Source organism: Mobula birostris, chromosome 32, assembly GCF_030028105.1.
Source record: "Mobula birostris isolate sMobBir1 chromosome 32, sMobBir1.hap1, whole genome shotgun sequence".
Lineage (NCBI taxonomy): Eukaryota > Metazoa > Chordata > Chondrichthyes > Myliobatiformes > Myliobatidae > Mobula > Mobula birostris.
Genome location: NC_092401.1, coordinates 6513661 through 6537445, shown reverse-complemented (window position 1 = coordinate 6537445; position 23785 = coordinate 6513661). Strand labels below are relative to the sequence as shown.

The following is a 23785-nucleotide window of genomic DNA, read 5'->3' as shown; positions in this document are numbered from 1 at the left end:
AAGATCTTGTCGTTTGTCAAGAGTTTGTAAGTTTGTATGTTCTCCCCGTGATCATGTCGGTTTCCTCCAGGGGCTCTGGGTTCCTCCCAGAGTCCAAAGATGCATTGGTTAGTAAGTTAATTGGTCATTGTAAATTGCCCCGTGACTGGGCTAGTTTTAAATAGGTAGGTTATTGGGCAGTGTAGTGTGGCTTGTTGGGCTGGGAGGGTCTGTTCCATGTCTTTTCTCTAAATAAACAGATGGACGGATGGATAGATAGAGGTGTTTAGACAGACGTGAATATGTAGGGGATGGAGAGATTTAGAACATGTGTCAGCAGATGGGTTTAGTTCAATGGCGTTATGATCATCACTGTAGTTCTATAATCTGGACTCTCAGGGGTACTGGTTCCTGCAATCCCTTTAAACTTCCCTGGTCCATGTAAAATTTAAAATAAAGAAGAAATTGAAATTTGTTGTTGGTATTGAATTACATCCAGTTTCTCTGAGGATTGCCACCTTGTTGTGGTGGAGAGTCTTGTAGGCTTGTGAGTCCCTGAGATCCAGAGAGCGAAGCTGCCTGGAGTTTAGCACCTGCATCAACCCGTGTGTCAGCCTCTCTGCATTAAACTGGGTCACACACGGGTGTTCTCCATTGAGGGAATCCACCCTAACATTCCAGAAATTAAGGATCCAGGTATGTTCACCTGACCCAGCAATAGACACCCCCTTGGGAGAACATCATACTGGACTCCGTCTGTCTGTCTAGGTACCATATCCGATGCAGACTTTGGTGACCATGGTTTTCCATATAGATCTATCCTTCATTTTTTGGATGATTTCCCTTTCCTCGATGTGTAGCCACCTGGCTAGGCTTTTGATGTACATAAGCCGAGGTCTTCCTCTAGGTTTGCTCCCCTCAATCTTTCCAGAGAGTATGAGTTTTTCTAGTTCATCTTTCCGCATGATGTGTCCCAGGAATCTGAGTTGTCTTTCTCTTATTGTTGGTGTGAGTGATCGAGCTGCTTGGGCTCTTCCGAGAACTTCTTCATTTGATGTGTGTGTGGTCCATGATATGCTGGACTCTAGTGACCGCACAACTATGTGCAATTGGAAGATTTGCAAATCCGGCACTAATAACGCTCCAAGTGTTCTGGATTAGCCGAGTTTTACAGTTATCAGGAACAATATTACAGAGACATACAACACAGAGACAGACCAGATCTATGCTAACCATCAACCACCAATTCACCCTAATCCTACACTGATCCCTTTAATTCTCCCCATTTCCACATCTCCTCCTGGATTCTCCAACTCATCTACATTGCTTGTGGCAATTTAACTTCCTAACCTGCGCATCTTTGGGATTTGGGAGGAAACTGGATCACCCGGAAAAGACCCACGAAGTCACAGAAAGAATGAGAATGAGAATTAGGTTTATCATCACCAGCATGTGACATGAAGTTTGTTAACTTAGCAGCAGCAGTTCAATACATAATATAGAAGAGAAAAAAAATATAATAAATAAGTAAATCCATTAAAGTAAATGTACAGTATTGAATAGATTAAAAAAACATGCAAAAACAGAAATACTGTATATCAAAAGAAGTGAGGTAGTGTCCAAGGGTTCAATGTCCATTTAGGAATCGGATGGCAGAGGGGAAGAAGCTGTTCCTGAATCGCTGAGTGTGTGCCTTCAGGCTTCTGTATCTCCTACCTGATGGTAACAGTGAGAAAAGAGCATGCCATGTGTGCTGGAGGTCTTTAATAATGGACACTGCCTTTCTGAGACACCACTTCCTAAAGATGTCCTGGGTACTTTTTAGACTAGTGCCCAAGATGGAGCTGACTAGATTTACAACTCTCTGCAGCTTCTTTCAGTCCTGTGCAGTAGCCCCCACCCTCCCATACCAGACAGTGATGCAGCCTGTCAGAATGCTCTCCACAGTACAACTATAGAAGTTTTTGAGTGTATTTGTTGACATGCCAAATCTCTTCAAACTCCTAATAAAGTATAGCCGCTGTCTTGCCTTCTTTATGACTACATTGATATGTTGGGACCAGGTTAGGTCCTCAGAGATCTTGACACCCGGGAACTTGAAACTGCTCACTCTCTCCACGTCTGATCCCTCTATGAGGATTGGTATGTGTTCCTTCGTCTTACCCTTCCTGAAGACCACAATCAGCTCTTTCATCTTACTGACGTTGAGTGCCAGGTTGTTGCTGTGGCACCACTCCACTAGTTGGCATATCTCACTCCTGTACGCCCTCCCATCACCGCCTGAGATTCTACCAACAATGGTTGTATCGTCAGTAAATTTATAGATGGTATTTGAGCTATGCCTAGCCACACAGTCATGTGTATATAGAGAGTAGAGCAGTGGGCTAAGCACACACCTCTGAGGTGGGCCAGTGTTGATCGTCAGCGAGGAGGATATGTTATCACCAATCTGCACAGATTGTGGTCTTCCAGTTAGGAAGTCGAGGATCCATTTGCAGAGGGAGGTACAGAGGCCCAGGTTCTGCAACTTCTCAATCAGGATTGTAGGAATGATGGTATTAAATGCTGAGCTGTAGTCGATGATCAGCATCCTGACATAGGTGTTTGTGTTGTCCAGGTGGTCTAAAGCAGTGTGAAGAGCCATTGAGATTGCATCTGCCATTGACCTGTTGTGGCGATAGGCAAATTGCAGTGGGTCCAGGTCCTTGCTGAGGCAGACTCCACGTAGACAGCACCAGAGGGACACGACTTGACCAAGGTCACTGGAGCTGATGTAGCAACTCTGTTAGCGCACCACTCTGCTTTCCTAAACTAGGCTTGGAGCACTGGAGGTTGAGGTCGCGGCTTGCTCAAATGCTGTGGCCTCTCGGGGTCCAAACAAAAGGGAAATTGTTCGTCCCTTTATGTCTTTTTCACAATCGCAAAACTCCGCTGGATATTAAAGAACACCAAGTACTGTACTGCAAGCCTAATCCCACCAGCAAGTTGCTGGATAGTGCTGGGGGTGGACTGTGTTGCAGCCACGCAGGAAAGAAGGGATCAGTGACGGTGAGCGGAGGCAGGTATGCGATCCAGTGGATGTTTTTGTTGCGACTGCAAGCCCTTTTTGGACATTGCTAATGTAGATTACCGCGAGTCCAATTTGCTGGTTCATTGGCGAGCAGTTGTAGCGTAGACCAGGCCTTCGTTCATGCCTTGGGGGTCACCTATTGCAGCTGCTGAGGAAGGGGACACTGGAGCTGGCTGTGTGTCACTGGCCAGGAGGCTGTCCACTCCCATCGGTGCTGCTGTCCAGTGTTCACTTGGTGACTGACAAGCTGGGTTGCCTTTGTCTGCGGCTGCCGGAACTGCTGTGGGCTGTTCTTACAGAATCGTGGCTTCAGGACAACATTCATGCTCCATCAGTCTACAGGCCATGACACTCAGGGACTTGGGCTAGATTATTACTTTTCTTTTGTAGCTGTATGTTTTTCTGCTGTCATAATTATATGTTCAATATATAAAGCTACAAAACCTGGGCCTCTGCACCTCCCTCTGCAACTGGATTCTCAGCTTCCTAACCAGAAGACCACAACCTGTGCAGGTTGGTAATAACATCTCCTCCTTGTTGACGATTAACACTGGTGCACCTCAGTGATGGTGCTTATCCACTGCTCTACTCTCTCTGTACCCATGGCTGTGTGGCTGGGCATGGCTCAAATGCCATCTGTACATTTGCCGATGATACACCATTGTTGGCAGAATCTCAGGTGGAGACAAGACGGCGTACAGGAGTGAGATAGATCAGCTGGATGAGTGGTGTTACAGCAACAACCTTGAGGTCAATATCAGCAAGACCAAAGAGTTGATTGTGGACTTCAGAAAATGTAAGACGAAGAAACATGAACCAATCCTCATAGAGGGATCAGAAGTGGAGAGAGTGGGCAGTTTCAAGTTCCTGAGTGTCAATATCTCTGAAGATCTAACCTGGTCCCAACATACTGATACAGTTATAAAGGCCAGACAGTGACTATACATCGTTAGGAGTTTGAAGAGATTTGTTTTGTCACCTAAAGCACCCAAAAAGTTCTACAGATGTACTGTGGAGAGCATTCTGACAGGCTGCATCACTGTCTGGTATGGAGGGAGGGAGGCTACCACACAGGATTGAAAGAAGCCACAGAAAGTTGTAAATTTAGTCAGCTCCATCATGGGTACTAGCCTCTGTAGTATCCAAAGCATCTTCAAGGAGCAATGCTCAATGCTCAGAAAGTCGGCATCCATTATGAAGGATCCCATCACCCAGGGCATGCCCTCTTCTCATTGTTACCATCAGGAAGGAGGTACAGAAGCCTGAAGGCACACACTCAGTGATTCAGGAACAGCTTCTTCCCCTCTGCCATCCGATTTCTGAATGGACAGTAAACCCATGGACACTACCTCATTTTAAAAAATTATTTCTGGTTTTACACTATTTTTAATTTAACTATTATATATATTTACTGTAATTGTTTTTTTCTCTGTATTTGTCATGTATTGCATTGTACAGCTACTGCAATGTTAACAGATTTCACAACATATGCATGTGATATTAAACCTGATTCTGATCTGTGCTGTGTGCGGTGACTGTCAGTTTTGTGTTTTGCACCTTGGCTCTGCTTTCGTTTGGCTGCATTCATGGTTGAATGATGATCGAACTTGAACTTGAAAAGCTTAATCAGTTGATGTTCTTTTGAACAGGACAAGGGGGTAGAGCTTTAAGTTCAGGGCAGGACATCTATCAAAGAAGTTAGGACATGACAAGGTCAGGGAAGATATGACAGAAGTGCCCCAGTTCACATGCCAAAGTTCTTATTGTAAATGTTTACTGGTTTAGGTTCTGAAGGTCAGGATGGGCCTGCGAAAGAGTGGCCAGTACATGGGGATCTTCCACTGCGCTCAGAACATGATGAAGAATGAAGGGCTCCGCGCTTTTTTCAAAGGCTATGTCCCAAATGCTATTGGCATCATTCCGTACGCTGGGATCGACCTTGCCGTCTATGAAGTAAGTTTCAGAAGGAGGGAAGCATTGGGGCAGGTGTGAAGTTTCCCCTGTGTGTCTGTGAGCCGGTGTGCATGCTGGAGGCTCAACAATCTCAGCAACGTCAGCAAACACTGACGTGGTTCCTTTCGCCATTGACAGAGGCCAATCCTTCAAAAGATAGTGTCCATACAGACTATTTATTTATTTATTGAGATACAGCGCGGAGTAAACCATCCCGGCCCTTCGAGCCACGCTCCCAGGATCCCCCCGATTTTACCCCAGCCTAATCACGGGACAATTTATAATTGACCAATGAACCTACATAGAACATAGAACAGTACAGCACAGTACAGGCCCTTCTGCCCACAATGTTGTGCCGACCCTCAAACCCTGCCTCCCATATAAGCCCCCACCTTAGATTCCTCCATATACCTGTCTAGTAGTCTCTTAAACTTCACTAGTGTATCTGCCTCCACCACTGACTCAGGCAGTGCATTCCACGCACCAACCACTCTGAGTAAAAAACCTTCCTCTAATATCCCCCTTGAACTTCCCACCCCTTACCTTAAAGCCATGTCCTCTTGTATTGAGCAGTGGTGTCCTGGGTATGTTTTTGGACGGTGGGAGGAAACCGGAGCACCCGGACGAAACCCACACGGTCACGGGGAGAATGTACTATCTCCTGACAGGCAGTGACGGGAATTGAACGTGAGCCGCTGGTACTTTAAAGCGTTATGCTAACCACTATGCTACCGTGCCACCCCACTTTGGGAATAAATGAGCTTTCATTGAGTGCTTGTTACCTGGAATCCAGATTCGATGGCACGGTTCATTTTGACGTGGCACAGTCAAAAATAAACTTGGACGGAGGGAAGTGCAGTAACGGCAATCTTCAGGTCATTTTGCCCTGCTCTGAGCGGTAACTTTCTCATTTCATGTACATGATGTACTTCTGCCGTCAGATGTGCATCAGATAATGTCAGAGGGGACACGAGAGGCTGCAGATGCAGGAATCAGGATTGCATTAGGTGCTGCTGGGGGGTACTCAGCCGGTCAGGCATTCCAAATGAAGAGTCTTGACCTCAAACATCTCCATTGCCATTTCCTTCCACAGATACTGCTCGACCTGCTGAGCTCTTCCAGCAGTCCGTGTTTTGCATCAAATGATTGCACACCTTGTTACCAGGGAGACTGGTCCGCCTTGCACCGGGAATGTAGAATATGGCAGTGCACTCCAGGCCATTCGGCCCATGATGTTCTGCTAACCCTGTAACCCATTCTAAGATCAATCCAACCTTTCCTTCCAACATAACCCTCCATTTTTCTACCACCCACGTGCCTGTCTAAGAGTTTCTTAAAGTGCCCTTAAAGTATCTGCCTCTACCACTGACCCTGGCAAGGGGTTACACGCACTCAGCACAATCTGTTAAAAAAAAATTACCTCTGACATCGGCTATATACTTTCCTCCAATCACCTTAAAATGATGCCCCCTTGTACGAGCTATTTCCATCCTGGGAAAAGTCTCTGCCAATGCAATCCATCTTCTTCTTCTTGGGTCCTTACCTCCCAGTGGATCATAGGCCATTGATGACCTCCGGTCCCCATCGTCCAAAGTCGATGGTATGGTTGGAGTTCGCCAATGTTTCTGTCATCCATTGTATCCACTGTACACGGACTTGCTTCACCTGAGCAGTGTTGGCTGGCTTTACCCATTTCCACCTCTCATGACAGGGACATGAGGTTGGACCTTGAGAGGCATGGAATCCGTCTATGTCTCTTTTAATCTTGTACACCTCTGTCAAGTCATCTCTCGTCCTCCTTCGCTCCATAGAGAAAACTCTTAGCTTGGCCAATCTGTTTTCATAATACATGCCCTCCAGTTCAGGTAGCATCCTGGTAAATCTCCCCTGCACCCTCTCTAAAGATTCCACATCCTTCCTATAAGGAGGTGAGGAGAACTGAACACAAGACTCCAAGTGTGGTCTAACCAGGGTTTTATAGAGCTGCAATTTTACCCTGTGGTTCTTGAACTCAATCCCTGACTAATGGAGGCCAACTTACCATATACAACCCTATCAGCTTCTGCGGCAACTTTGGAAGATCTAAGGACCCCAAGATCCGTCTTTTCCTCCACACCACTGAGGATCCTACCATTTACCTTTTATTCTGCTTTCAAATTTGACTTTCCACTTCACACTTCCAGGACGAACTCCGTCTGCCACTTCTCAGCCCAGCTCTGCACCCTGTCAATGTCCACTGCAACTTACCACAACTCTTTATGCACAACTCCACCTACCTCTGTGCCAGCAGCGGACTTACTAACCCACCCTTCCACTTCCTCATCCAAGTCACATAAAAATCACGAAGAGCAGGGATCCCAGAATAGATCCCTGCAGAGCACCCCGGTCACTGATCTCCATGCAGAGTATACTTCATCTACTAACGCACTCTGCCTCCTGTGTGCAAGCCAGTTTGGAATCCACACAGCCAAGTTTCCCTGGATCCCAAGCCTCCTGACTCTCTGAATTAGCATACAATGGAGAATCTTATCAAACGTCTTACTAAAATCCATATACGTCACATTCACTGCTCTCCCCTCATCAATGTGCGTTGTTACATCCTCACTGAATTCAATCAGGCTCATCAGACATGATCCGCCCCTCACAAAGCCACATTGACTATCCCTAATCAGACTACGCTTCTCCAAATTCTCCTAAATCCCATCTCTAGGAATCTTCTTTAATAATTTGCCCCCATTTTCCAAGATCCAATCCTGCCCACTCTGTTATGGTATGCACCCAACTGCACCGGCTTCCAGGGTGTAGATGCTCTGATTCTCCGGGGTATGGATAGCTGGCACAGCCCCTTTTAAAGATTTGGGCCTGCCCCGCTAATTGGTGACCATGTTTGGCTGCCAGGATTTGGGTATTTAAAGATCGCCTGAACTCAGATTTGGTGCTCAATTGTCAGCTCAGTTTTGCTTTGGTCTGCAATTGCGTTTGGCATTTCTGTCTCATTTGGATTCTTGTCTAGTCTTGTCAGGTTCTCATCGAGCGTCTAGTCAAGAACCTTCTTCTCGTCTCAGTCTCGAAATGGAGTCTCGGTTCCAGTCTTGGGTACTCCAGCACTTGAGTCCTTAACATCCTTGTCTCTGGTCATATACTCCTCCTTCCCACTCATCCCACCATGACCAATAACTTGGCTAGAATCATGCAACCCTGGAAGCACTGACCACCCTCTACAGGCTCCACAGATGAACCCCAATCACCCATCTGGGCCTCTGACTATTTGCCTTTCCTCCACCAGAACCCCCACTCACTCTGTTCCAATCTCCCAGAAGTGGCCTCAGTCACAACGGGCACGTGTCAGGCTGTGGACTCTGTGGTGCAGTGGATGCATTGCTTTCCCCATGCTTTCTCAAAGATTCAAAGGTTCATTTAATGTTCAGTATCCAACCTGAAATTCTTACTCTTCACAGACATCCACAAATCAAGAACCCCATAGAATGAATGATAGAAACATTGAAGCCCCGAAGCTTCTCCTCCTCCCCTCACACAAGCAGCAGCAAAGCATTGACCCCCTCCTCCCCTTCAGCTGCACCAAACCAACCCCCCCAGCATGCATGCAACAGAAGAAGCAACCCCCCCCCCCAAACCTGACTTGATCCGAGTCCATCAAAGCTACTGTACATAACCCAGCGCTTGGGTATCTCAGACAGGCGCTCTCTCTGTCTGTCGAGGGAGAGAGAGGCTGCTCATGTAACAACGAGAGCGGAGACCAGCAACTCGCTGTTGCGATGTTGCAACTTCCCCAAGCCTCACAATTCAGAGGCTGACAGGCTCTCAAATCTCCATCGAAAAAGAGAGGAGGGTCGCTCGAGCAGAGGGGCCTACCTCCGACAGCAGCCAGCGACTAGTAGAGACACTTACCTGTGGCTCTTTTGCCAATCACTTCAGTTCAGTGCCCTTCTGTTACCAGGTGGAAGTTCCTTATCCTGAACTGAACTCACTTTGCTTCTGTGATGGTTTGTCGCTGTGTTCCCTCACTGAGGTTGCTGGCTCGCGGTTTTCATGGAAAGAAGTTTCACACCGCAGAATGCGAGGGTATTCGATGAATGAGGGGGCAGGAAGGTTCGACTGGGGCTGACGGTGGCAGCTAACATTTTGTTGTTCTGATGGAGGCACACTGTGTTCCTGAAAATACCAGTCAAGGTCCTCGATTCCATCTGATGCGACAGGAGGTGGAATGTTATAGTCATACTTTATTGATGCCGGGGGAGATTGGTTTTCGTTACAGTTGCACCATAAATAGTTAAATAGTAATATGTAAATTATGCCAGTAAATTATGAAATAAGTCCAGGACCAGCCTATTGGCTCAGGATGTCTGACCCTCCAAGGGAGGAGTTGTAAAGTTTGATGGCCACAGGCAGGAATGACTTCCTATGACGCTCTGTGCTGCATCTCGGTGGAATGAGTCTCTGGCTGAATGTACTCCTGTGCCCACCCAGTACATTATGTAGTGGATGGGAGACATTGACCAAGATGCATGCAACTTGGAAAGCATCCTCTTTTCAGACACCAACGTCAGAGAGTCCAGTTCCATCCCCACAACATCACTGGCCTTACGAATGAGTTTGTTGATTCTGTTGGTGTCTGCCACCCTCAGCCCGCTGCCCCAGCACACAACAGCAAACATGATCGCACTGGCCACCACAGACTCGTAGAACGTCCTCAGCATCATCTGGCAGATGTTAAAGGACCTCAGTCTCCTCAGGAAATAGAGACGGCTCTGACCCTTCTTGTAGACAGCCTCAGTGTTCTTTGACCAGTCCAGTTTATCATTTGTTGTCATGGGGATGTAAAACAACGCAGGCGATTGGAGCAGAAGGCGGCTGGTCAGCCCCTGACTCACCCCAATAAGTTTAGTACTGATTCCGTGTCCTCTGCTTTCCTGTTCCTCTGATTCCCTCCGCTCCCTATTGCAAAAGTACCTGGAATCTATCAATCTCAGCCTTGAGCATACCCAGTGACCGAGCTCCCACTGTCCTTCGGGACAGGGAAATCCCAAAGATTCACAAATGTCCCCTTATCCCACAGGACGTAGGAGCAGAATTAGGCCATTCAGCCCATCGAGTCTCTCTGACTGCATCCCAACCCTAAATGGTTGATTGCTAATCCTGAGACTGTGACCCTATTCTAGGCTCCCTTATCCAAGGACACAGCCTTCTGGACAGTATCCCATCTTGTGTGGTCGCTACTGAAGCCTGGGCAGTATGAAATGGAGAGCAAGCTGTTGCTCATGCTTCATGCTTCCCCTCTCCAAGCCACAGATGAGTCCAAAGGAGAGCAGAGACTGATACAGTTAGGCAGCAGTGTTGCTGCAAAAGTTGCCGGTCAGCGTTGAACCCAGCATTGGGCTACCTTAGGGACTCCAGCTCCGGAGTTTTCCTTGGGGGTTTGCTCCCAAAGCCTTCCCCATGAGTGGGTATAGCCAGAAGACAGCAGACATTTGAGATCAGAGTTTTTCTTCTCCTAGATAAGCTGCCAACCAAGGCTGACGAGCCCCATCTGCCGGAAGCGACTGGTTTTAAGATGCCAGTAACCCATCAAACTTCTCAAAACCTTATGACCTAATGAGATCACCTCTTTTCCTTCCAAACTTCAATGAGAATCATAATTTCCCTAAATGAGCCATATCAGGAACAAAGGCAGTGGCTCTCTGGAGCAGATATATACAGTACTTTAGGTTCAGAAAGCAAAGCTGCGCTCAGTAATCTAAGAATGATCTTATTATAACTCTAGAGCCCTATAGCAAAGATGTCCTTCCCATAGTGCCTCAACATTTACTGCCTCAATGTAATGGGCTTGGTTGTGTCGTGAAATTTAACTTTATGGCAGCAGTACAATGAAATACATGATAAATAAATAAAACTAAGTTGCGGTAAGTATATATATGTCTATTAAAAAGTTAAGTTAAAATAAAAGGTGCAAAAAAAATTAAAAGGTAATGAGGTAGTGTTCATGGGTTCAATGTCCTTTTAGAAATCAAACGGCAGAGGGGAAGAAGCTGTTCCTGTATCGCTGAGTGTGTGCCTTCAGGCTTCTGTACCTCCTTTCTGACAGTAACAATGAGAAGAGGGCATATCTGGGATGCTGGAGATCCTTAATGATGGACACATCCTTTCTGAGGCACTGCTCCTTGAAAATGTCTTGGATGCTGTCGAGTCTCGTGCCCGTGATAGAGCTGACTAATTTTACAATTTTCTGCAACTTATTTCGAACTTATGCAGTTGCACACCACTCCTCCCCCCGCCACCGCCATACCAGACGGTGATAAAGTCAGTCAGAATGCTCTCCACTGTACAATTGTAGAAGTTTTCAAGTGTTTCAGTTGACAAACCAAATATCCTCATGCTGCTAATGAAATATAGCGGCCATCTTGCTTTCTATGTAGCTGCATCAATATGCTTCATCCAGGTTAGGTCCTCAGAGATACTGGCACCAAGGAACTAGAAATTGCTCGGTCTCTCTGCCTCTGATCGTCTATGAGGATTGGTTTGTGCTCCCTCATCTTACCCTTCCTGAAGTCCATAATCAGCTCTTTGGTCTTGGTGACGTTGAGTTCAAGGTTGTTGCTGCGACACCACTCCACTAACTGGTCTATCTCGCTCCTGTACGCCCTCATCTCCATCTGAAGTTCTCCCAACAATGGTTGTATCATCAGCAAATTTATAGAGGGCATTTGAGCTGTGCTTAGCCACACAGTCATGGGTACAGAGAGAGTAGGGCAGTCGAATAAACGCGCATCCCCGAGGTGCACCAGTGTTGACTGTCAGAGAGGTGGAGATGCTATTTCCAGTCCGCACGGATTCTGCTCTTCCAGTTAGGAAGTCGGGGTTTCCATTGCAGGGGGAGGTACAAAGGTGTAGGTCCTGTAGCTTTTCGATCAGGACTGTAGGAATGATGGTGTTAAACACTGAGCTATAGTCCCAGGATAAGGAGGCACAAAATGAGCCTCAGAATTCCTGAAGCAGGGAGAGAAAGAGAGAGTGAGTGTGTGTGTGTTGAATGGATTGACAGCATCTTGGAGGTACTGAAGAGAAATCCCCAGCTTCACTATTACCAGGGTTACCATGACGTCGTGGTCACCTTCCTTCTGGTTGTTGGTGAGAGAATGGCAACAGCCCTGGTGGAGAAACTTTCCACACATCACCTCAGAGCTGAAGTTGGGACAATTTTCTCCTTGAGCTGGCTAATTACGTGGTTTGGTCTCGTGCTTTCAGATTTCCGGCATGTAGTTCGGTTATATGACTTCTTCCTGGCATGCCATCCATTAATGCCAATCTATTTTGCAGCAGTGATCGTATTGTACCAAGGTCGTGCTGTCAATTCATTACCTCAATTTATGTCTACTGATACCTAACACAGGCACTTGGAAAGCAGAACAAAATACGCTGCCCAGCTTTTGAAAAGTTGCATTCAGCTGTCCCAGTGACTCTTCCTACAGAGTGACCCACGAAGCTGTCCCTCGCCTGCCAGCACTTTGAGGTCAAGGTGCAGACAGGGCATGATGGGTTGCCACGGGCAGAGGGAGTAAAAGCCCCAGCTTCTGTTACTTTTGATGGCTTTACACACTCCTCAGCAATGCCAAACTAATATGCTTTCTCTCTTTCAATGCCAGAGCGTCAAGAACCTGTACTTACAAAATTACGGAAGGGAGAGAACTGACCCAGGAGTCTTTGTCCTTCTTGGCTGCGGCACCATCTCCAGTACCTGTGGTCAACTGGCGAGCTACCCGTTGGCGCTCATTCGTACCAGGATGCAAGCTCAAGGTGTGTGTTCGGGCCAGTGTACGTGGATTCGCACAGCATCACCATCACCGTTTTACTGCGGAGCTCGGAGGCAAAGGGGCTAAGCCCCCATTCACAACGTCTACTTTCACAGACACCGGGGATTAAGGGAGTGAAAGCAAAGAGATGGAGACTTATTCCAGACAGATAGTTTCCTTCTTCAATGCCTGACTTTTGGGATTCAGAGTAACTTAATTTTGTAAGTTCTGAGATGCTGATGAGGTCAATGCGGGAATGACTGACTCTTCTATCAATGGGGCAAGTGGTTCCTGAAAAGGGAGGTGGGTAGGTTCACTGCTTCCACATGGCTTCAGTGTGTGCTCCTGAGGCACAACCTTAAGACTTTCAGAATTGCCCAGGTGCTTCTTCTCAATGAGCCAGAGTGGGTGTAAAAGTTGCACTATTTCAAGGAATCCTTGAGCATACCCTTGGGTCGTTTTCTGTACTATTTCCCACCCATTACAGACCTCTAATAGAACATCTGGAATGTTTTTCCTGCATCTGGTTGAAAATGCTGGAGGAACTCAGCAGGTCAGGCAGCATCTATGGAAAAGAGTAAACTGTTGACGTTTCGGGCCGAGACCCTTCATCAGGTCTGGAAAAAAGAGATTAGGAGTCAGAGTGAGATGGTGGGGGGGGCGAGAGAGGAAGGCGTGTAAGGTGGTAGGTGATAGATGAAACTGAGAGACGGGGAGGGGTGAAGTAAAGGGCTGGGAAGTCGAATGGTGAAGGGGGAATCTGGACTGAAGGCCATGGGAGAAAGGGAAGGGGAGAAGTACCAGATGGAGGTGATGGACAGGTAAGGAGATAAGATGACAGGGAGAAATAGGAATGGGGAACGGTGAAGGAGAGTGGAGGGCAATTACCGAAAGTTTGAGAAATCGATATTTATGCCATTACTTCCCTCTGTAAGCCTCAACCTGATGGCATGGACATTGATTTTTCGAACTTCCAGTAATTGCCTCCTCCTCTTCACCATTCCCCATTCTCATTCCCCTCTCTCATTTTATCTCCTTACGTGCCCATCACCTCCCTCCAGTGCTCCTCCCCCTTCCCTTTCTCCCATGGCTTTCTGTCCTCTCCTATCAGATTCCCCCTCCTCCAGCCCAGTATCTCTCTCACCAATCGACTTCCCAACTGTTTACTTCGCCCCTCCCCCTTTCGTGGTCTCACCAATCATCTACTACCTTGTACCTCCTCCTCTCCTCCTCCCACCTTCTCGCTCTGACTTTGAATCTCTTTTTTCCAGTCTTGATGAAGGGTCTTGGCCCGAAATGTCGACTGCTTACTCTCTTCCACTGGTACTGCCTGACCTGCCGAGTTCCTCCAGCATTTTGTGTGTATTACTTCAATTTCCAGCATCTGAAGATCTTTGAAAGGCTGGGCGAGCTGGGACTTTTCTCTTTGGAGCGAAGGAAGATGAGAAGCGAGTTGATAGAGCGTGTGTAAAATGATAGACTGGGTCCGTCTGCGGAGCGGAGAACGACAGGTGGCAGCACCTCAAGATGAGAGAGGGAGCGTATCCAGGGGTGGAGACAGGCGATGTGCTGGCAGCAGAGAGTAACAATATGCTGAGAGGAGAGAGCGACAGCATTCGGGGAGTGAGAGTATCAGGGGGTAGAGACTGAGAGTGCTCGGGGTGCCTATTGAAAGCACTAAGTAGAGTGGATGTGGAGGTGATGCTTCTTATGGGGAGAGGGCAGAAGAATGGGGATGAGAGGGATAATAAATCAGCCATGGTCAAGTGGTGGAGCAGACTTGATGGATCAAACGGCCTAATTCCTCTCCTGGGCATTGAGGTGTGGAGCAGAGTATTGTCAGTGTGCAGAGAATGACGATGTCCGTCTCTTCTTTCTCCAGCTGTTGTCAAAGGAGAGCCCGAGCTGAACATGTTGCAGCAGTTTGGCAGAATAGTGCGAGGAGAGGGCTGGTTTGGCCTCTACCGAGGGATGGCACCCAACTTCATGAAGGTGGTGCCGGCCGTCAGCATCAGCTACGTCGTCTACGAGCACATGAAACACTTACTAGGAGTCACCTCGAAGTAACTGGTTTCCTGGCATGATCCTCATCATCTCCAAACAAAGAAACAGCAGTTTAAAGGAAGCCTCGATCCAAGTCAGGAAGAATTCACTCCTTGGACCTCAACGGTCGACTCCTTTTCTACCACTGAGCCAGTTTCAGATCAGCAAAATGGCCTTTAGGTCTGCTCAAGGTATTGTGATAGCACAACCCTAATCCCGTCCCCACACAAACATTTTGCAGTGGGAGTCATTAAGTTATTGCCACAGAAGATTTGTCCTGGCAGAATAAAAGGCACAGACAGAGATTGACAATAGGACATGAGGAGAGGTTGACAATGGGACTCAATGCATTATGCATTCTTTGAGATGCACTTGATTTGCCACACTGCACGTTTCCTCTTTGTTTGGATAGCTTGGTAATGCATGAGATATCTATTGCTGAATGTATGTCAATACACTGTATGTATATAATAACAGCGTTAATAATTTAGTAAATGCATTTGCTCCAAATCTCTCACTGCTCTATGCTGAGCCTGTGAGACTGTTGCCTTGGTACAAGTCACTTCCTAGAATTCTAGTTTCTAACCTTTTTGACGCCCTCTCTGCTGTGATGTGCCAAGGGCATCAAACTTCTGTTGTGACATATCGCAACAGTTTACAGTGACGCGAAGCCCAAGCCATCCACAGAACAAAAGTTGACACCGTAGAGATCAGGGTGTGTGAACAGCAGCCAGGATTAGCTTAATGGGCGTACTGCAAGGGGGGAGAGAGGCGGAAGGTTTTAAGGGGGGAATTCCACAGCTCTGGGGCTCGGCAACTGAGGTCACCTGGTGAACTCCTCAGCTGTGTGTGGTTTTGGGTTGGAGTCAGGTAGGACATCACCTAACTTGTCATATTAAACAACCGTGAAACAGGAAGTGATGTTTATATCATGCACAAAGGGTGATCATGTGATATTCCCTGCATGGCCACCAGTCAACAGCGGCTAGCCTGCTGAACTTCGTCGGGGTTTCTGCAGATTCACTGGTGCGCACTGCTGCTGCAAGATACCAGTGAGGCAAGGCCAATTGCACAATTCCAGACATCCCACCCGGCAAAAACTCATTTCAGGGAGGTCTCAACCTCATAGAAGTCTGTGTCAATGAATTTATTAATTTTGCAAGACATCAGATTCACAAGTGTTTTGTGAGACAGCTGACTTCTGAATTCTGTCTTAGTGTGACGCACCATGCTGAATGCCCTTTCTACATCACAATTAGAATTTGGCAGCACCGAAAGCAGCTTCATCAACTGGCAGAACTCTTTGAATCTCAACTGCCCTGTGCTCACAGATTTTACTTTGGACAGCTTCCCCCAAGTATGTTTTATATTTTCTTTTTTTGGAGCACTCTGCCATGGCGCTGCAGGACACTAAACTGAACTGATGGACAATGAAAGAGAGAGGGAGGTCGACTGTAAAGCCCGCCCACAGAGAAAACTGATAGGTCTACTTAGCACAAAGAGAGACCAATCAGGATGCTCATTCTCTCGCTCTCTCTTTTTTGCTGGCTCTCTCGCTCTCTCGCTTTCTCACTCTCTCCCGCTCTCTGTCAAAAAAAAATCGATTTCAGGGATATTGTATATAATTTGCGGGCGTCAGGGAGCTGCTATCAATATGCGGGAGACTCTTGGAACTTCCGGGAGAGGTGGGATGTCTGCAGTTCTACCAGAACCAACAATTCAGTCTCCAAAACTCTCTGAAATAGAGAATTCCAAAGATTCACAACCTTCCAGTTTATCCCCATTTCCAACTGATATTTTATTTTCCAACGTGATTTTAAGGTGATTAGAGGAAAGTACGGTGGGGGAGGGGGATGTCAGAGGGAAATTTTATCCCACAGAGAGTGATGGATGAGTGGAACACATTGCCAGAGGTGATGGTAGAGGCAGGTGCTTAAGGGGCATTTAAGAAGCTCTTAGATAGGCATGTGGATGATAGAAAAATGGAGGGCTATGTAGGAGGGAAGGGTTAGATTGATCCTGGACTAGGTTAAAAGGTTGGCACAGCATCATGGGCCAAAGAGCCTACACTGTCTAATACTGTTCTGTGTTCTATGATACTCTTGCCCTTTGTTACTTCAACAATGAGGCCCTCTGTTGGTCAGAGTCGACCATGGATGTTGTGTCCCAACTGTCCACAAGATAGGCAAGCCAGGGCAGTACGATATGGACAGCAAGCTCCCCCTCTCCACGCAGCTGATACATCCAAAGCTCAATACAGTCTCGCACCAGTGATGTCGCAGGAGTTGCCAGGCAGTGTGGAACTCAATGTTACGACTGCCTTAGGGACTCCAGCTCCAGATATTTACTCAGGGTTACTCCTGAAACCTTCCTCATGAGTGGGTATAGCCACAAGGCAGCGGAGGTTTGAGGTCAGAGTTTTCCTTCTCCTAGATGACCTGCTAACCACAGCTGACGAACCCCATCAGCCTGAAGCAACTAGTTTTAAGGTGCCAGTAACCCACCTTTGCCCCCTCTCCTGTCAGGCAAAACGGTTGCACCGGGCTTAGTAGCTAAGCCACACATAAAGGCCAGGAGCTGGACTTGGTTGTCAGAGGCTATTTGAGATGCACGCCATTGGGAGCATTTAATGGGCAGTGGGAGCTTATCCCCGGTTCCACCCCCGGCTATAACAACCTTACAGAACTACTTAAACAATACCGTTCAGTTATAGATACCCCAAAAATTACATATACTTGCAGCATCTATTTTGATGATTTGCCTTAGAATCTTAAGCATTTCAATAGAATTATTTCTTAATATCAGTGAATTAATACCAATCTGCCTACTCTTTTCTCATTAGAAACTCCGTCATCTCAGGAACTAACCTGGAATTCAGGGTGGAGGAGCAGCACCCTGTATTCTGTCTGGGTAGTCTCCAACCTGATGGTATGAACATCAATTTCTCCTTTAGATGAACAATTCCCCCTTCCCCCACTTTATTCCCCACTCGACCTTTTTCTTCTTCTCACTCACCTATTACCCCTCCCTGGTCACCTCCTCCTTCCCTTTTTCCTATTGTCCACTCTCCTGTCCTGTCAGATTCTTTCTTCTCCAGCCCTTGAACTTTCCCACCTGCCTGTGTTCACCTTTCCCCTCCTCCACAACTTTTAATTCAGGTATCTCGCCCCCTTTCCTCGCAGTCCTGAAGAAGGGTCTTGGCCCAAAACGTCGACTGTTTATTCATTTCCATAGATGCTGCCTGATCTGCTGAGTTCCTCCAGCATTCTGTGTGTGCTGCTTTGCAGATGTTCTCGTGTTTTTATTGACATTTCCCTGTCTTTATGGAGAATGTTTCCTTAAATATCTGTTGCAATATTTATTGTCTTTTTAAAAATCTCTTTTCCCTTGTAATTGCCTTAATTTAAACTGAAGACAGCAGTTTCAGACCCAAGTTTCTCCTCAAAATGAATAGGAAATTCTATTATTTTATGATCACTATTCTCTAGAAGATACGCAAGAATAGGACCAATAATTCATTGCACGTGACCGAATTTGAAATAGCATATTTCCTGGTAGGTTTTGCAACACGGACTAATCTAGGAATCTGTTCCAATTACACTCTATTAACCTCAAGATTACCTTTGCCAATTCAATTTTTACAATTTAAATGAAGATTAATATTACGTGTACTAATTGCAGTCTCTTCCTTACAATGTCCTCAGTATTCTCTGCCTTATTAAATATATACATTTAGAGGCCCTATAGACGACTCCCACCAAATTTCTTCCCTTAGTTCTTCATATTTCTACCCCAAACGATTCTGTCTTACATGCCAAATTCATTTCTCACTATTGTACTAATCTTATCCTTTAATTGCAATGAAGGACATTAATGATCTATGATGCGGAGATGCATCCTAGGATGTGCTGTGGCAGATAATCAGTGATGTAACCGGGGTCATCGGGAATGTTCCCTCTAAGGTGTGTGCGCACACATCTTTTGCTACGAGAGCACAAAGGAATTAAAACTGCGCACAAAAGGTTGCCATCCTCTGCCTTGTCGGCATGTTAAGTATATTTCACGATTGTACGCAATCACATTTCCTTTTCCGGTTTCTGGTGCCGACAGTATTGACAGCATGGAGTTTGCAATGATTTGTCTGCAGATTTTAGAATTGGCTTATGTATACTGTTTTTATTGAAGGAATTATTGATTCACTATGTTGAATTCCAAAGAAGCAAAGGGCGTGAAGCACAAAAGAACTGCTAGTTCACTTAAGACAGAATGGCTTAATGAAACAGTAGAAACTGCTACACTGAAAGCTCATGAGGTCAGGAACATGCAGCTACGAGAAATATTTGTGTCATACAGAAACTGGTGTTACCTGCGTGTATTGTTGTGATGCAAAAGTTGCTGGAGAATTTGCAAGTGGGAAGAAGTGGAATGATATTTGGAAACTTGACTTTTTAATGCGTCATTTAGCAAGCAAATCACATATGGATGGTGTGCAAAAGCTCCAGCAAGAAAATCCTTCATTACCCACTACAGGTCTGCTACGTACATTTTGTGAGAGTGCAGATGAACAAGAGTGAAAGTGGTCAAACCCAGAGGAAATCAAAGTTCTTATTGACAGTTATATTATTTCTTTTAAACAATGAACAACAAACTAGACTTGGGAATTTATTGTCCTTAGAATAGCTTCAGGAATACTTCCACTTAAAAATTCAGTGCGCACGTGTTGTTGCCAATGGGCAAAAAATTGCACGGCACAAGATTTTTGCACACACTGGTCATTACAAATTAGAGGGGACATTGGGTGTTTTGAGTCTTTCAGCATCCAGGCAACCCAACCAGGCTTGAAAAGGCCCTGGCTTGTGCCCCAGCAGCACTGGTCCACGGGTTACATCTCTTGATCCATAGCCATCTGGAGACCAACTCAGCAGCCTCTGTGATGGTTCAGGTGGCTCTTTTCTTTGCAGCCACCCATAATGCTAAAGAGAGAGTAGGTTCTACACCGCAAGCAGCCAGCAAAACCTCTGCACCCCACCTCTATCGGCTCACATCATTCCCTGCACACGAAAATTCCAGCTACGTGGCAATGAAGAGTATATGTGCAGGAGCATTTTGATTATCGCATGGTCATGAACCCACACAGCTTAGAGGGAACAGTGGATGACTGAAATACTATTGATGCTGTCGTTGACAGTGAAGAAGATTATCAAAATGTCCTGATGAAAGTCTGAGCCTGAAATGTCAACTGTTTCCAATTGTAACCAATTTCCCCTGGGATCAATAAAGTATGACTATGACTATTATAGATGCTGCCCGACTTGTCGAGTTCCTCCAGCATTTTGTGTCTGTTTCTCAAAACTTACAGTGTGTTGAAAAATTACAGGGTTGTCTTGATCAGTTAGGAAATGGCATTGAATTCAAATAAGTGCAAGGTGTTGCATTTTGGGAATCAAATCATGAGAAGGCGTTTGTGAGAAGGATTAAGGAAAACCACAACGCTTTCTACACATGTGTGAAGAACAGGAGGATGATTAGAGAGAGGGTAGGACTGATAAGAGATAAAAAGGAAATGTCAGCTGCTCATTTCCATGGATGCTAAGTTCTTCTAGCATTTTGTGCATGTTGCATTAGAGGAAAATGTGGTGGAGGCAGATGAGTTTGGGGTGGTCGTTAATGAATACTCCGCTTCAGTGTTCACCACTGACAAGGACCCTGATAAATATGTGGTCAGTGTAGAACAGTCTAACGTGCTGGAACGTATCAACGTCAAGAAAGAGAAGCGTTAGGATAGGTAAGTCAAAAAAAGTCCTAATTAACGGTCTTGGCCCGAAATGTCAACTGTTTACTCTTTTCCGTAGATGCTGCCTGACCTGCAGAGTTCCTCCAGCATTTTGAGTGTATTACTTTGATTTCCAGCATCTGAAGATTTTCTCTTGTTTGTGAATGGATTACTACAGTGCAAAGTCTCTTCCAAGGGTGACTACCCTGAAGAAGTTTAAATTCTCCCTTCGACGGGAGTTCAGTGAAACCCCCTCTCATTGCTCCCCTAGCGTCTTGATGAAGAGTGTCGGCCTGAGATGTTGACTGTTTACTCTTTTCCTGGCCTGCTGAGTTCCTCTAGCATTTTGTATTACTAAGATAGATGTCTACGGTGATAATTGTTGTATCCTTTCTGGCCATAGGAGTAATCCCAGAAGATTGAAGGGTGGCAAATGTTATTCCTTTGTTCAAAATTGGTAATAGGGATAACCCTTGGAATTATAGACCAGCGAGTTTTACATCAGTGGTTGGCAAACTATTGGAGAGGATTCTTAGAGATAGGATTTATGAGCATTTGGAGAAACATAATTTGATTAGGATAGTCAACGTGACTTTGTGAGGGGTAGGTCAAATCTCATGACCCTTATTGAATTTTTTGGCAAAGCAAATTGATGAAGTTAGAGTGATGGATGTGGTGTATCTGAACTATAGTAAGGCATTTGACAAGTTTCCCCACGGTTGGCTCATTCAGAAAGTGCGGAGGCATGGGAAACTTGGCTGTGTGGATTTAGAATTGGCTTGCCCACAGAAGGCAGAGGAGTGTAGTAGATAGACTGTATTCTGTCTGCAGGTTGGTGATCAGTGGTGTTCCACAGAGATCTGTTCTAAGATCCCTGCTCTTGTATAAATGATTTGGATGAGGAAGTAGAAAGGTGGGTTAGTAAGTTTGCAGATGATGAAAAAAACTGGCAGTGTTGTGGATAGTATAGTAGATTACTGCAGGACATTGCTGGAATGCAGAACTGGGCTGAGAATGCCAGACGGGGTTCAATCCAGAAAAATGTGAAGTGATTGTCATGGTCTGGTCTGTGAAGTCCGCATTCCAGTTCATGGTCCGGTCCGTGGATTCTGTACTCCAGTTATTCCATTTTTTCCTTGTTCCGTTGGGCACCTTAATTGAGGCACCTGATTCTCGTTTCAGGCTGGCAACATAAGTAGCTCTGGGTTCCAGTGATTCCTCGCTGGACTGTTCTTGTCAGTAACCTCATCAGAATCCCCGTCAAGTTAATCCGCCAGAGTGAGACTGGAGCCGCTGTCTGTGGTTCCTGGGCCAGGTTGGGGGCTTGCCGTGTCAAGTTAAAGAACAGTCTATTGTTGTGTGGTTTTGTCTCTCCGTGTTCTCTCCGCCACTGGGTAGGTCCGGCCGTTTGCCACTACTCTGAGTGAGGAACGGTCTCAATGTTTTGTGCCCTGTGTCTAAGAAGAGTCCTGGCTCTATGTCCTTTGTCCAAGGAGGAGCCCCGGCTCAGTGTTCTGTGTCCTGTGTCTAAGTCAAGAGTCAAGTTCCAAGTCCAAGTTGAGAGTCTAGTCCAAGCCAAGTCCGGGTCAAGTCCAAGCCAAGTCTGAATCTAGACTGAGTCTAGTCCAGTCCGAGTTCAGTCCAAGCCAAGTCCGAGTTCTAGTCCAAGCCAAGAGCCACATCTAGACCCAGGTGCCGAGTCTCAGACAAGACCCGAGTTCTGAGTCATGACCTGAGTTCCCTGTCAAGTTCAAGTCCCGAGTCCAAGTCCAGGTTTTCCGGTTTGTCACTCTACGTCTACCTTCGTGTTATCATTTTGTCCTCGCTCCTTGGCTTCCCTAGCATTCTTAATAAACATAGTCCAGTTCCTAGTACTTCAGTGTCTGTGTCTTGCATTTGGGTCTGCTTCCATCGCCCCCTTACGACAGTGATTTACTTTGTTAGTTGGACTTGAAGGCAGAACTCAGGGATAACGGCAGGATTTTTAACAGGGTGGGAGGAACGGAGGGGTTTTAGGGTTCACGTCCATAGATCCATCAGAGCTATTGTGAACATTGATGGGGACATTAAGAATCTTCATTAGTCTGGAGATTGAGTTCAAGATCTGCGAGATAACGTTGCAGTTCTATAAATCTCTGCTTCAGTTTCAGCTGCCTCATCATAGGCAGGATATGGAAGTTTTAGAGACGGTGCATAGGAGATTTACCTACGCTGCCTAGATTAGAGAACATGTCTTATGAGGAAAGGTTGAGCGAGCTAGGGCTTTTCCCTTTGGATTGAAGGAAGATGAGAGATGACTTGACAGAGGTATTGACACAGTGGACAGCCAACACCTTTTTCCCAGGGTGGAAATGTTTTTTTTAATACTTTGTTTTCAAAATTTTCAAAAAAGAACAATGAAATCAACAAGAACATACCAGCTCAGACATGATTAAAAATGAAATAATAAAAAAAAGGACATAACATTAGAGGGATGCCTATCGTACAAAGTGGTCAAAAATACTAAACATTAAATCTCAATTGAAGGCCGTGAGAAATCAGCTGGGGGGAAATTGCTCATCCGCCCCCGGCCTCATCCAGGTAGGCAAGGAATGAGATAGCCGAAAATCTTTTAATTGAATTGGTTCTCAAGAACCGAAGTTTCTCCGTCTTTATGACTGAGATCATATCAGCCATCCATCTCCGAAAGGAAGGGGAAGAAGGTGATTTCTATTCCCTCAAGATAAGTCTTTTGGCGACAATCATCCCCAGCATCAGAGACTAGGAAACAAATAGTAGATTGCGAGCAGCCAAATACTGTGTAGCGAGACCAGCTTCCAAGGGGAAGGATCTTTATAGGCCTTTGAGTACCAGGAAATGGTTAATACAAGAGAATGTAATTTTAAGGTGATTGGAGAAAAGTGTCTGGGTGGTGGTCAAAAGTAGGATTTTTTTTTTATCCAGAGCAACACACACAAAATGCTGGAGGGGTTAGCAGGTCAGGCAGCATCTGTGGGGGAAAAAAAAGTTGCTGCCTGGCCTGCTGAGTTCCTGCAGCATTTTGTGTGTGTGTGTTGTTCGGATTTCCAGCATCTGCAGACTTTCTCGGTGATGGGTGCATGGAGCACACAGCCAGGGATGGTGGAAGAGGCAGATACATTAGGGATGCTTAAAAATCTC

At 46.1% G+C, this 23785-nt stretch overlaps 1 protein-coding gene across 1 annotated transcript in view; it reads left to right on the top strand.

Moving 5' to 3' along the window:
• LOC140191035 (mitochondrial adenyl nucleotide antiporter SLC25A24-like) overlaps positions 1–20217 on the top strand; it is a 54453-nt gene extending 34236 nt beyond the window's left edge. Inside the window, exons 8-10 of the mRNA XM_072248085.1 lie at positions 4835–5002; positions 12664–12814; positions 14693–20217. Coding sequence (XP_072104186.1) covers positions 4835–5002; positions 12664–12814; positions 14693–14877 — 504 coding nt within the window. The 3' untranslated portion in view covers positions 14878–20217. The remainder of the gene's footprint in view (positions 1–4834; positions 5003–12663; positions 12815–14692) is intronic.
• The last annotated feature ends 3568 nt before the right edge of the window (positions 20218–23785 follow it).